This window comes from Ruditapes philippinarum, unplaced genomic scaffold (genome assembly GCF_026571515.1).
Source record: "Ruditapes philippinarum isolate M1 unplaced genomic scaffold, ASM2657151v2 ctg483_1_1_1_1, whole genome shotgun sequence".
In the NCBI taxonomy this organism is placed as follows: Eukaryota; Metazoa; Mollusca; class Bivalvia; order Venerida; family Veneridae; genus Ruditapes; species Ruditapes philippinarum.
In genome coordinates, this window is record NW_026855476.1 from 300,379 (window position 1) to 313,335 (window position 12,957).

A 12,957-nucleotide genomic window follows, 5' to 3' on the forward strand; every position below is an offset into this window, starting at 1 on the left:
TAATGTACTTTTTACTTGCATGTAAGAGGACTTGTACACGATATAATGAATATAATTTAACTCGAAAAATGTAGTACATAATTATAATACAAGCTGCTCTGCGTATTCCGAAGATTGACGGAAATGGCCGCAAAACTGCGATTGGTTCTAAAGAAGTGCAACTCCTTTACAACAGTCTAGCTGATTTGTGTAATGATCATCTCCCTTACTTTCTCTCGGCGATGTCTTACCTTTCATATCGACATATCCTAACGCCATGATGTCCGTAAGCGTCACCACAAAGTCACGTGAGAAATGACAAAGGACATCGGAATGAAATAAATAAAGTATAGATATACATTTTTTAATTATGCTTCACTAAAATTAGTTTGAACTAAATGTACTTGGTTTTACATTTGACATGGTACATAAAAGTTTTGAAGACGAAACTACAAATGTAAATAAATATTTATACACAGATTTCCGTTTTTGCAACACTTTTCAAACTGCTCACAAAATACAAGCTATAATCTTTAGTTTGCCCAAATGTATTTCTTTACCAACTTATGCCCTTAAGAGAACATTAATTTTTAAGAGAATCTATGTAGGGGTTACCGTAAAGTTGTTACACGTTTTTCGGAGGAGAACAAAGACCGATGTTGTATCTGCAGATATCAATACATTACAATGCTTCTAATAATGTAATTCATAAAATAATATTTATTTCATCCATATTCCTTTTTTTTGTGTTAAGTATGTCAAGGTAAAAACGAGCTAGCTGGTACGTTTAAATGTTTATGTATGCTCACTAAAATGGCACGCTCTCAAATGCTAATGTAAATGTCACTATCTGGAAGGGAGATTCCAAAAGTTGAAGTGGACGACAAGTTAAATATGAAATTACGCTAATATCTATAACTTGCAATGTAGCCTGTATCTTAATTGTATGACATATAAACTTTGGTACAGGAAGTTGTGAAGGGATATGTCTAAAATAGGACGAAAACAATTATGAGATACGATTCAATACCTTCTTTTTATTGTCCCACATGCCGGAAATGACGTTTTATATTGACCTTCCAGTTCTTCAGACAAAACAAAAACGTTATGGGTTTACACTCCAATCTTTGCCCTGCCCTTTGATCAGATGTTTCTGGTTGTTGTTTTTTTCCCAATTGCTTTCGTATGCTCAATCTTTCTTTCTTAATAATCATGTCTTTATTAATGATATTTTATTCTTCACGTTTGACATTAATACTACGTTAAATAAAACAATACTACATGTGTTTTAGATTGTACACCCGACTCTTTATCAAGCCCAAATAAAAATAATATTTTTCTACAAAAACCATATATGTAATGATGGCCTGCTTTTTATTATTTACCTTTTTGTCAATTAAAAGTTATTTCAATATCCCTCAATGTCAGACTAATTGTATATACAAAGAACCACACATTTACCATTTAAATCCTTTAAATGCTGGATTTGAGTAATGAGTTTGCTCTTTTCAATTTTAAAGGATTTCAGCAGCAAATATAAAAACTCAGCTACCATCAGTACAAGGCCTGGCCAGACTTCACAGATGTGCAGGCTAGACCGGCTGTATATTGCTGGCTATTTCGATACCATCAGGGTAGGTATAAATTGCCGACTTGTTATATCAATATTTTTGTACTTTTTCAACATCCCTCACTGTCGCAGCTAAGAGGTTAAAACAACTGATAAATAAAGCTCAGTTCAACGGTGGATACTAAATCTTATAGGTAAGTTCACTTTAATAAAACTGAAAAAATTTATAGCTTAAATAGCATGTTTTATCATTTCTGCAGTGAAAAAAGTACATGTAACAATAAAATATTGGCAATATAGTTTTCATTAAAGCAGGATGTTAAGTTTGCAATGCGCATTTAGAATAAAGTGGCATTATATTTTTTTATTCGGTTTTGTAGGCGGTCATAAAAGTAGAAATAATAAGCTTAAACAAGTTGTGCAACGACCAGCATAAATATTACCCTGTATCAGTTACTTTATTTACAAATATGTCTTTTTGCATTTGACGTATGCATATTTTCAAAATCTATGCTTTAAAAATTTCTGTAAGCTTTTATTATTTTTGTCCGAAATTATATTAGTATATGTATGTCATTTCACTATGTTTTTAGTTGTTGTCCCTTCTTGTTGTATTTAAACAGGTGTATCTACCAGTTTGTAGACAATTTTCTTATTAAGATATACCCTACAATGCTGGCTTAAGTTCGAAAGTTCAAACGATTACTTGCAAATTTGATAAATTAATACTCTCGTATATAATACTGTGTCAAATATTCTGAAGTATTTTATTATTGTCTTATATCACTAAATATTGTATCATGATTTGTTAGTTGCAAGATGCCGACCTACAAATTCCAATATTTTGATGGGCGAGGACGTGGTGAGATTATCCGGTATGTGTTTCACGCCGCTGACAAGGACTTCGAGGACATAAGATACGATTTTCCAACCTGGGCAACAATTAAAGAATGTAAATATTTAATATTGTACCCTACTGATCAAAGTTCATATGCTTTCGACAAATTCCGTGATTTTCCGTATGAAAATCAGAAACAGCTTAAGCAAAGTATGGAGCTGGGTGTAAAAGTGTAAATATGAAAGAAAATAAAATTGATTCATTTAATCATTAATGTAACTCACGTTAGTTTATAAGTTTCGGCACATTCCGTCACATCCAAAATTATTATAACTCAACGCTAAACACATAAGCAAATAAATATTGTATACAAAAATGTTAGGGAGTTTTGTGGACAGCTTAACTACTGAAAAACGTATTATCTTAGTTTTCATTAAAATTTGTTTTTTTTTATGTAAGCATTTCTTTTAAAAAAATGTAACGTCATAAGAAAATTAAAACATATTTCTACGGTCAAATTGTAGCCCGATGGCTACGGTCTTTGATCACCAAGCGCTTTCTTGATCTACTCCGATTTTTGTTTGACTCCAGAACGAAGAGAATGCTTCCTATGTCGAGCTTTTAATGAAACTTTGGTGGCTCTATCGAGATGACCCTATCCCACACACACTTCCCCGCTAAAATATAGTGGGAAAAAAAGAACCGCAATCAAGCTAAGGTTTGAAGTCGTTGAAGCGGTTGTACTCGTATATCCGATGAAGGTCAAATCGATAAATATAGCGTTTCCCTGGTTTATAAATTAAAACATTGATATAAATTTTACGGGGTCAAAAACGTGAAAACAGCTTATCTCCAACATAAATCCAAACTGTGAGAGCAAAGTGTTAAGCGTATACATGTAGTTTGAAAAGTTTATCATAATGGATAGTCACCATTGGGGTATACACAGGACGACAGGTCATTCTGAATGTGGGTAAAAGTAGAGCACCGGATGAACACTGTCAATAATGTACAACCGTATGGGCTTAATATGTCGACTGACATCAAATGATTTCAAAGATTTGACTTATTACACTATAAATAAATCAAAAGATAGTTTCAGTTTTAAGAACGGATAAATCGATAAGACAATATACACTTAACAAATCTTATAGGTGTGCATGTTTCATAAATGTGTCAGTTTTGGTGTCATCGCGACATGCTATGATATTCCATGTATTAACTTTCATGAGAAACACTAATATAATAAAAATGCCTAATAAATGTGATATTGCGTTATAAGCCAATATCGCAAAATAAATGTCTCATTGAAAATTATGCCTACTCTGGCTATTTATTTTAACCTGGCAGCGTTGACGCAATATTTTTTATAATACAATAGGCGATGATTTGTGGCATTTTACCAAAATCTTTATGAGGCGGCTAATTTCATCCCGTATAGCTTCTATTTCTGTATAGCTTATATTATATTTAGCTCTAGATATATGGTGATATTTGATTACGTTGATGCTGTTTAAAGATAATAGCGCTCTTGATGCGTGCTTGCAAGACATCATGATGAAACTGCAATCATATGTTGTTCTTTAGACATTGATAAAATCGTAGTTTGAAGCTCATCGTATTGGTTAAGTTCGGCGCTGAGATAACCATTTAACCCATTACGCGATATACACGCCTTTTAACGCCTTTTTTACCCCCGCCCCCTTTGTTGTTGTCTCAAATGGTGAAAAAATGCCTTATTTAGGCCCCCAACACTTGTTTTTGTTTAAGAAATGTTGCTTAAAAAGGTGACCACTTTTTCGACGCGGCCCCCAACCAAAAGATACATCAGGGGGTTGGCAGAAGAGGGATGTGCCCACTTCTGTTTGGGGGGGGGGGGGGTTGAAGGGGGCGGCAGTCCCCCTCATTGCCAAGAAAATTCTGGACTTGTGAGAGCCTTAAAATGACCCCAGATCGATCATAAGGTAACGTGTAAACAACGCTGAAAAGCATTTGACTCTATCTCAATCTATTGAGAAGTTGCAGCACTTTGAAATCAATTTTGATGGAAAAAATCAACGCAAAATAGTGATTTTTGGCAATTTTGAGATGTCCCCTCGTTGCCATGGTAACAGGAAATTTAAGCCTGAGCATATCGTTACAAAGGCAATGGTCCAGTCAACATTTGTCCCAAGTTTGATTAGTATTGAAGCAGTTTTTATAGTTTTATATCAATTTGAACTTGTAACGGGAGACTTTTCAATGAAAACAGCCATTTTTCACAAAATGCTCATGAAGTAATGGGTTAAGAGCACAATGTTAGTAATAACATTTTTCCTGAACTTCCCTGTGGAGTGCAACAGACCATCGTCCAGTAATGAGCCAAAATTTCTTACGACGAAATTTTATCTCAAAATTAAATGTACAAAGATAAATAAAACTGCAATGTTGTTATTAAAGTCAACGTAGGTGTATGTAGATTTAGAATATAAATCACAGATGTAATTATTTTGCAACATTTACTTTTTACGCACCATCACATTTATTTGACATGAGTGTTGAATTTGTGTTTGTGAGGAAATTTAATAAATGAAATATCATACCATGTCTCTCACCTGTATATATTGAAAATTCCAGTATGATAGGTCAATATTGACTCACATTTTAAGATATTTATACATCCACACTTATAAGATTTGTTAAATGTAGTTTTGTAATACTGCACGTTTGAAACGTCGCTTTTCATAAGATAATCGTAACAATGTTTTCATATTTACTGGTTATAAAACATTGTCGCCAAAGTATTTATTTCCTTTTATTTTTTTTACATAAGAACATATGAAAACACTTAAGGGGGCTCCCCTGATCTTCTCTTTATTTTTATACATGGAGGACGCAATACTAGTTGAGATTTGTGTACCAATTGATGCAGGTATATGTTGGGGGGGGGGGGATTTCCTCTTTATATTTACAACAAAGTCCCAATTTATATCGATTATGTCGTGATGGATTTGACATAATGAACTTCCAGTTTTTTCACTATATGCTCTCCTTATATAAATCCTTATTATGTCCAATCTTATCATCTGAGTCTGATTTTCATTTAGCAAGATCAAAATTCCATATCAAATCAAATCTAGCCTCGTCTTCAGTGTAAGAGTTAATATCAAAGCACTGAAAGTGCTGTATGCGGTAAGCCGGAGAGAACTGGGAAGTATATATAGGTATTTGTTGAGTAAATGAAAGCTGTTCCATGAATTAATAATCCATTCATGAATTTCAAAGCTAAAGCCACTTACAGCTATATGATCTTTGATAATTTTTCCTTCAAGTTTGTGGGAGTTTTTTTTATTCATGTCCAACAAAGTTACAAGCAAAAAATGTTGAATGTCAATGAGATTGATGCAAATAAAGAATTGAAATTATTTGTGTTTAAGATGCACAGTAACAATATTAATATGTAAAACCCATACTTGCACAATTTTCCCCGATATCGAGGTCCGCTTTTTGGAGATAATACAGCTACCCTTATTGGTACACAACTGGCTCTGCATGAGGCATTACTAATGTTATAAAATAATGTATGCAGATGTATTCATGCGCGATACTTCTGAACAACGACACATTTTTGATAAACATTTGTAAAATAAAGTTACATATAATATAGATTTAATGACCCAGCACTCGAGAATGTATAGTACTCGAAGTAAAAATATAAAAAATGGTGCTTAGAAATGAAGATAATATTATATATTGTTGAGAACAATACTGATGATATTGGACTCATAATATCAATGAAACTGAAATCTTATTTTCAATTTTCTGGTTGAAAGAGTGAAAACCACAGATATAACAATATATTGTTGTTGTTTTTTTTTGTGTTTATTATTATTATTTTTATTGTTAGTTTTATATTATTACGTTTCTCTCATATAAATGAAATATATTTCACCTTCTTCCTATGTCAGCAACCCCATTCGGTCAGATTCCTGTCCTAACTGTTGATGGTAAAAAACTGGCACAAAGTGGCTCTATCGCAAGATACCTTGCACGAGAATTTGGTAATTACTCACTTTTTAATAACATAGTATTTTTTATCATATAGGAACATATTTTTCAACCATAAGTGCTTAATAAATGTTACGTTATACTGTTTTAAAACACATACTACTGTGATGTTTTAATCACATATCATGTATTACTAATATAATTAATGCAAGATTACATTTGTGTAGATCTTAATCATTTAATGAAATGTACTTGTGGTGGTGGGGGCAAAATAAAGCTTGATTAGTTTAAAGTGTAAAGCTACATGTATTTTGCAAGTAAAGTGTGAATTGGTCAAAAGCACGAAAATGGTTAAGTTTAATGTCTGCTTCTTAGTCTATACTGATATATGTGTTTTAGACCATTCCCATAAATATTGTGTGACGTAGATATTTACTATTATAACCACACATTACATGTAATCAATCGATTCTCGGCATATGCATGTACCCTGATGTATGTGTTTTCGTGTGACGTAAATATTTATTATTAGAGTACATTTTATATAACCACACCAGGCATTTATGTTTTTGGCAAAGTCGATGCTACCTACAATATTGTTAACCATATAATAACTGAGTTGCACATTTCATATTTTAGGGTTGGCCGGAAAGACAAGTTGGGAACAAGCTTTGATAGACCAATATATGGGTCTAGCCGGGGACTTGTTTAAAGAGGTTATCAAATTTTATTTTGAAAAGGATGAGGGAAAGAAGGTAAAGAATACTTTTGTGTTTTTCAAATAGCCGTTTTTCATTTACCGCATGTCACTGTGAAATCAAATCACAAATAGCCTATGGCCGAATAAAAATCAAAGCACAGAAGGCGCTGAATTTGTTTGGGTCTCAGAATGTAGAAGGTTGTGAGATTATAAAACAATTTGTTTTTGTATAGTGCCACCAATGCTTTCGAGCGTTTTAATTGTAGTAGATTGGCTATAAGACTAATTGCAACACTGATATTCAATCCAATGTTTATTTGACTTAACGATTTGAAAAAAAAAATGAGTTGCCATAACTGGGATTTGAACTCCAGACCTCTCGCTTCCGAAGCGGGCGCGCAAACACCTCGGCCACGGTGAATTTATAGTTAACGGCCTGAAGAAAACCATATTATTCTTAATTAGGGTTTGTAACGACGCTAACTATTATTTAACGCTTGTGTAAATAATCATGGCGCTTACTATAAGCATGTATATCTATAAAGAATAAAACAATATTAGAAATCTTCGACCATTCGGGAATTATTTTGCTTGAAAATTAATGCGCCTGTCATGTGACCATATTTACGCAGTGATCTTCCCTGAATTTTTCGGCCTTAGTGTTACATATAAAGGGAAGTAACCGCTTCAAAAAAGCGGACTACTTTCGGCATTTGCAATTAACAGCATTAGAGTCTGAAATTTCGCTACCATTATTTGTTTGGCCTGACGACCTAAACAAATAAAAACTCTGTGGTTCAGGGAAATAATTTGAACTTCCATGCAGCGATTTCACTGGCTGAAAAAATACGCTATGATTGTGTTGATAATGCCTGAATAAAATCAAGTCATTCTAAATTTAGAACTTCCGTTGCATTTCGGGTTTATAATCCTTATGAATTTCGAGGTATTATGTTCAGGATAAACCTGTTGTTTAAAATTGAAGTAAATAATTTAGCGAAAATCTTCTCGCCCAAACAGTCCGACATGTAGAATCTATATATTCCACTACTCGGCAGTCAGATTTATTTGTGTAGTATTCGGTAATCGACATCGCTAAAAATAGCATTTTCATTGATTAAAATCATATTCATCCGCGTAATTTGTGATTGTGTATTTATTGACAATTCTATAGGCCAACGCTACTTTTAAACTTTGAATGCGTTGTAATTTGTTGGATACTTGTAACAAAATAAAAAATATTTCTTTCTTTTAAATCGCTAGTTTTAAGCTGTTTTGAGAACTACTTGTTGTTAGGTCTTGTCAGAGATTGAATGTCCGCTTTGTATTTTCAGAAAATACTGATCTTCGATCAGAAAATACAAAAACCATAAATATTATTATTAAGAAAAGTGTAAAGGTATAGCAATATGTATTTAAACAGTCAAATTTATTAATTATACGTACCTCGTTTACATTTACCTGAGTATATACATATACATGTACCTTTTTTTAATATTCACTAGAATTTAATTGCAGAAAGAATTACTGAAAAATTTGGAGGACGTGTTGTATCCGAAATTCTGTGGGTTCTTTCAAAATGCTCTTGAGAAAAACGGAGGCAATTACTTTGTAGGAAGTGGAGTAAGTTCATATATGTCTTTCTCTCTAGGTTAGGCGTGACGAGATGGCATACATCATTTATCAAAATAAATAAACTCCTGGGCAATATATTATTGTTAGAAAGTCACATGCAACTGGAAATGGAACCCGACTCTCTTGATACTGCATCACCACAACATGGACGTCATTTAAATGCTATTTGGCTTGATATACTATAGCAAAAATTTGTCTGAAATTTCTTATTGTTTTATCCCATCCTAATCTTTCACTTTTCCAGAAACTTTCTATTTTAAAAAAATGATATTTATATAACGATTTTACATTATTTCAATTGTTGTATAAAACAAGAGCTATTAAACACTTGTCATCATATGGATCCATGTGAAAAGTCAATGACTTTATCATCTATGCCAAACATCAGCGTCACTCTTTCCTCGCTAGTAATTTCATTAATTTAATTTTGTTTAATTAATTCCCCTTCCTGGACCCCACTCCCATTCCTTTATTAAAAAGTATCCCTAAGTTTTCTATATTAATATGCCAGTGCAAGATTGATCAGTACTGTTTCTTTTTTTCTAGCTAACATTGGGCGACCTCGCAGTCATAGATATATTTGACACACCACTACATCACAGCCCAAAACTCATGGATGCATTCCCCAAGCTTCAAGCACATAGACAACGTATATTGGCCTTACCCAATCTTGCAACCTATGTTCAGAAAAGAAAAGTGACTGACATTTGAATTAGTCTCGTCGAAAGGTTCATGCCAACTGGACCAAGAGTAGATATCTATCTATAATACTTCTACAAAATGTCTTAGTGTTTACAAGCTTGCTGAAAAAAGTTGTTTTGTAGGAAATGTAAACAATATGTTTTAAAGGGTATACAGCTATATCTACTGCAAAATCCACCAAAAATGCTTTTATAAAAATATGGAAGTATGTTGCCTTAAAATACATGGAATCATTGCTAAACGGATACAACCCTGTTAAAAATATTACAATTATATTTTGTGTCGAAACATTTTATTCTGTTTACGTACAATATCCACGTGTGTTAAATAACAGAGGCATTGTTTGTTACATCAACCAAAAGAGTTTTGAAACATTATAATTTTACTGTTGATTATTTTATAAAATAGTTTAATAAGATATAACTTTATACCCTGAAATATTTTTTTTATATAAAATCAATAGTTTTGTATTAACACAATGACATTTTATACTTTTGTTGCTTTTTTAAAAATAACACTATATTTTCATATGGTGAACACCTATAGTGTGTAGAATAAAAAAATTAAAACATAACATATCTACTTTATGTGAAGTCAAAACCTGTTTATTGTATATTCACAAAGAGACTGTATAGCAATTATAGATATTTTCTAATATCACATTTGAGCATAGTATATCTTTAAAATTATGTTGACTTTTTGAGAGCGTGGTATAGTAACCAGTATTACTGATTATTGCTGGTTTTTAACATTTTTAACAAACGGAACTATGCCAATTCAAATTAAATTACACATGTCATACTCTATACTAGTCAAATACCTTTTAAAGATACTATATATACAGCAATTAATAGAATATTGACTTGTATAACTTTGATAATATATTTTTTGTTAGAAACCACCTTACGTCATAATCAAATTTTGAATACAAATATAAAGTGAACAGTTAATATATGTTTAATTTCTACATAAGGCCAGTACCCTCAATTGCTAAGTTAATAACAGACTCTACAAATTGGTTCCATTCAGGAACTGTTTCAAATGTGTCGTCTTTTGCAATAAGTTTCGCTCTAGCAAACTTTTTAAACACTGCAAGCATTGTCGGTGACATCAAACTTTCCTCAACATCTTCTTTAAACAACAAAATTATAGGAATATTCAAGTTATAAGCCTCTCGCAGTTCTATCTGACACCACTCACTTTCACAAAACTTCTTTGATGCTAAAACGATCAAAGTACATGCCTTGGTGACACATCGTAGTACCTCTTCCATGATAGGATATCCTGGAGCAATGTCAAGGTCGCCGGTGGAAATCAGTCTCCGGTCAGTCTTTAGAGCGTTTTGTAAATCGTTGTTTAAACAGCGGCTAAACGATTTGTTCAGGTCATCAAAATCATCGCTTGCATATACAATAAAGGATATACGGTTTTTACTGAAATCATCTCCCAAAAACATTTCAATAAACTTTTCTCGAGAAAGTTTTCTTCTCTTCGCTTTGGATCTGTAATGGGCTATGGTAACATATACAGAAATTACTGTTACAATGATTGCGACAATAACCACGGAGAGAGTGATGACGAGAGTCCGGTGGCATAAAAATTTCGACTTTTCGATAATATTTCTGTCGATAGTTAGGTACTCCCCTTCATAATAACAGCTGTAAGGCTGAGTTTTGTTAACTGTCAGATCTGTAAATATCCACTCAATAAATCCTACAGTATTACAATCACATACAATGGGGTTTCCGATTAAATCTAAGTTTATGACAGCAGTTTTATTTTCGATCCGTTCGATAACATTTCGAAAACTATTAAATGCTTTTATAGTGACTGGATCCAATGCCACTATGCCATTAAAACTCAGGTTAAGAATTGAAAGACCGTGCAAATGTTGAAACTTGAAACTAAGTGTTTTGAGTTTGTTCCCGTGTAAATCCAACTGACGAAGTTTGTTATTATTCATAAACATATTTACTGGCAAATACGTCAAACTATTAAATGCCATATTTAAAACAATGATATGTCTCTGCCCCGAAAAGATGTTTCTAAATTCCTCATATTTTTGCATAAATCCAAGACTGTTGTATGCTAAATTCAATCTTTGAAGATAAGAAAATCCACTCATTAGTTGCGGCGATAAGTATTGTATTTTATTCGAGGACAGATCCATTTCTTTGATGGCAAAATCAGTTGGTAAAAGCAAACTTATATTCATCCATTGAAGATTGTTATGTCGCATAGAAATAGACTTTAAATTCACCTGCCCGGCACACGTTAAGTTGATGACAGAATTGTTCAAAACTATTTTATATTTAAACAAATCGTTAATTTCCAGTACCTTCATATTGGGAAACAAGTAGTTGTTCATTTCACTAGAGCTGGATTCACTAAACATTTGCAGACAATTTTTGCCACTAACCTTCCTTACAAGTGTATAATCTATATTAAGAAACGAATACGGCAATGAGGAAACATTCAAGACCTCAACATTTCTTAATATGTTTGTTAGCAATATATATCGATCATTAAAGTTGTACGACTTCGAAGGAAGAATAGTAGAATTTGAAATGTCTATGTATTTTAAAGTTGGTTCTTTTTCTGTAGCTGTGATAGGCCCCATTGGGAAAATATTGAGTCTGCACAGACTCAGTTTAGAATTTTTTTCACTGCAATCATATTAACAAAATTTCCATCAATTGTGACACTGCGTCCCCCTATCTGATCAAGTTTGAGAAATTCTAATGTACCGGGATACGCTAGAAGCGCATCAACGGTACCAGCAATGTCCGAAGCAATCTGAAAAATCCAAAGTGTGTAAAGAGTTCAGTCCCTTTAGCATATCTGTATGTATATCATCTAATCTCCTTGAATGAATACCGAGCACTTTTACATTATATAAGCTATAAAAGTTAAATCCGGCAACTGTAAAATAAACATTAGGGTTTATGCCTATATCAAAAACCTCCACATTTCTCCAACTTACATGTGTAAATGTGATGTTAGAAATATTAGTACGTAAATAATTAGATACAACAACCCTAGAGATGCCAAGAGGTATCTCTACAGGAATACTTTCTTTACATGTCAAAGTATCACTAGAATATTTCCTACAATCCGAAGAAATCCATGCTTTCTGGTGGGTGAAAACAATGAATACAGAAAACAGATGAAAAATGACGGAAGTTAACATTCTCTTTCAAAGAACAAAAACATCGACAAAACACGCGCAATATTAATGTAAATCTCAGCGACAAATATTTCCTTTATGCGTAAAAGAGAGTGAATATAATAATCAGATAAATGTTGTTTACATCATAAATCATAAGGCGGTATCATAGTGTGTATATTTATATAAAGTATATCGGTAAAAGCAACGAAGCGTGGCTTAAACTAATATATTGTTTGATGTAACTTTAATAAGATGCTTAAAAATATATAAATAAAAATCAGGTACTTTCCCATTTTTTTTTCACAGTCACTTGTGACATTTATACGCCCGACACAATTTCAGTGTGCAGAGCACACATTTGACCTTCCTCAGGCCTA

General features: G+C 32.8%; 2 protein-coding genes across 2 annotated transcripts; one reads left to right on the plus strand and one right to left on the minus strand.

The window, feature by feature from the left end:
* The first annotated feature begins 1,587 nt into the window (after positions 1-1,587).
* LOC132743480 (probable glutathione S-transferase 9) lies at positions 1,588-10,011 on the plus strand. The gene is made up of 6 exons (XM_060731998.1): positions 1,588-1,743; positions 2,362-2,501; positions 6,335-6,427; positions 7,014-7,129; positions 8,593-8,697; positions 9,256-10,011. The coding sequence occupies exons 2-6, from the start codon at positions 2,369-2,371 to the stop codon at positions 9,418-9,420; spliced, it is 612 nt and encodes a 203-aa protein (XP_060587981.1). The 5' UTR covers positions 1,588-1,743; positions 2,362-2,368; the 3' UTR covers positions 9,421-10,011.
* A 194-nt stretch (positions 10,012-10,205) lies between these two features.
* On the minus strand, positions 10,206-12,661 carry LOC132743479 (toll-like receptor 4). The gene has a single exon (XM_060731996.1). The coding sequence runs from the start codon at positions 12,029-12,031 to the stop codon at positions 10,376-10,378; it is 1,656 nt and encodes a 551-aa protein (XP_060587979.1). The 5' UTR covers positions 12,032-12,661; the 3' UTR covers positions 10,206-10,375.
* Positions 12,662-12,957: the final 296 nt, after the last annotated feature.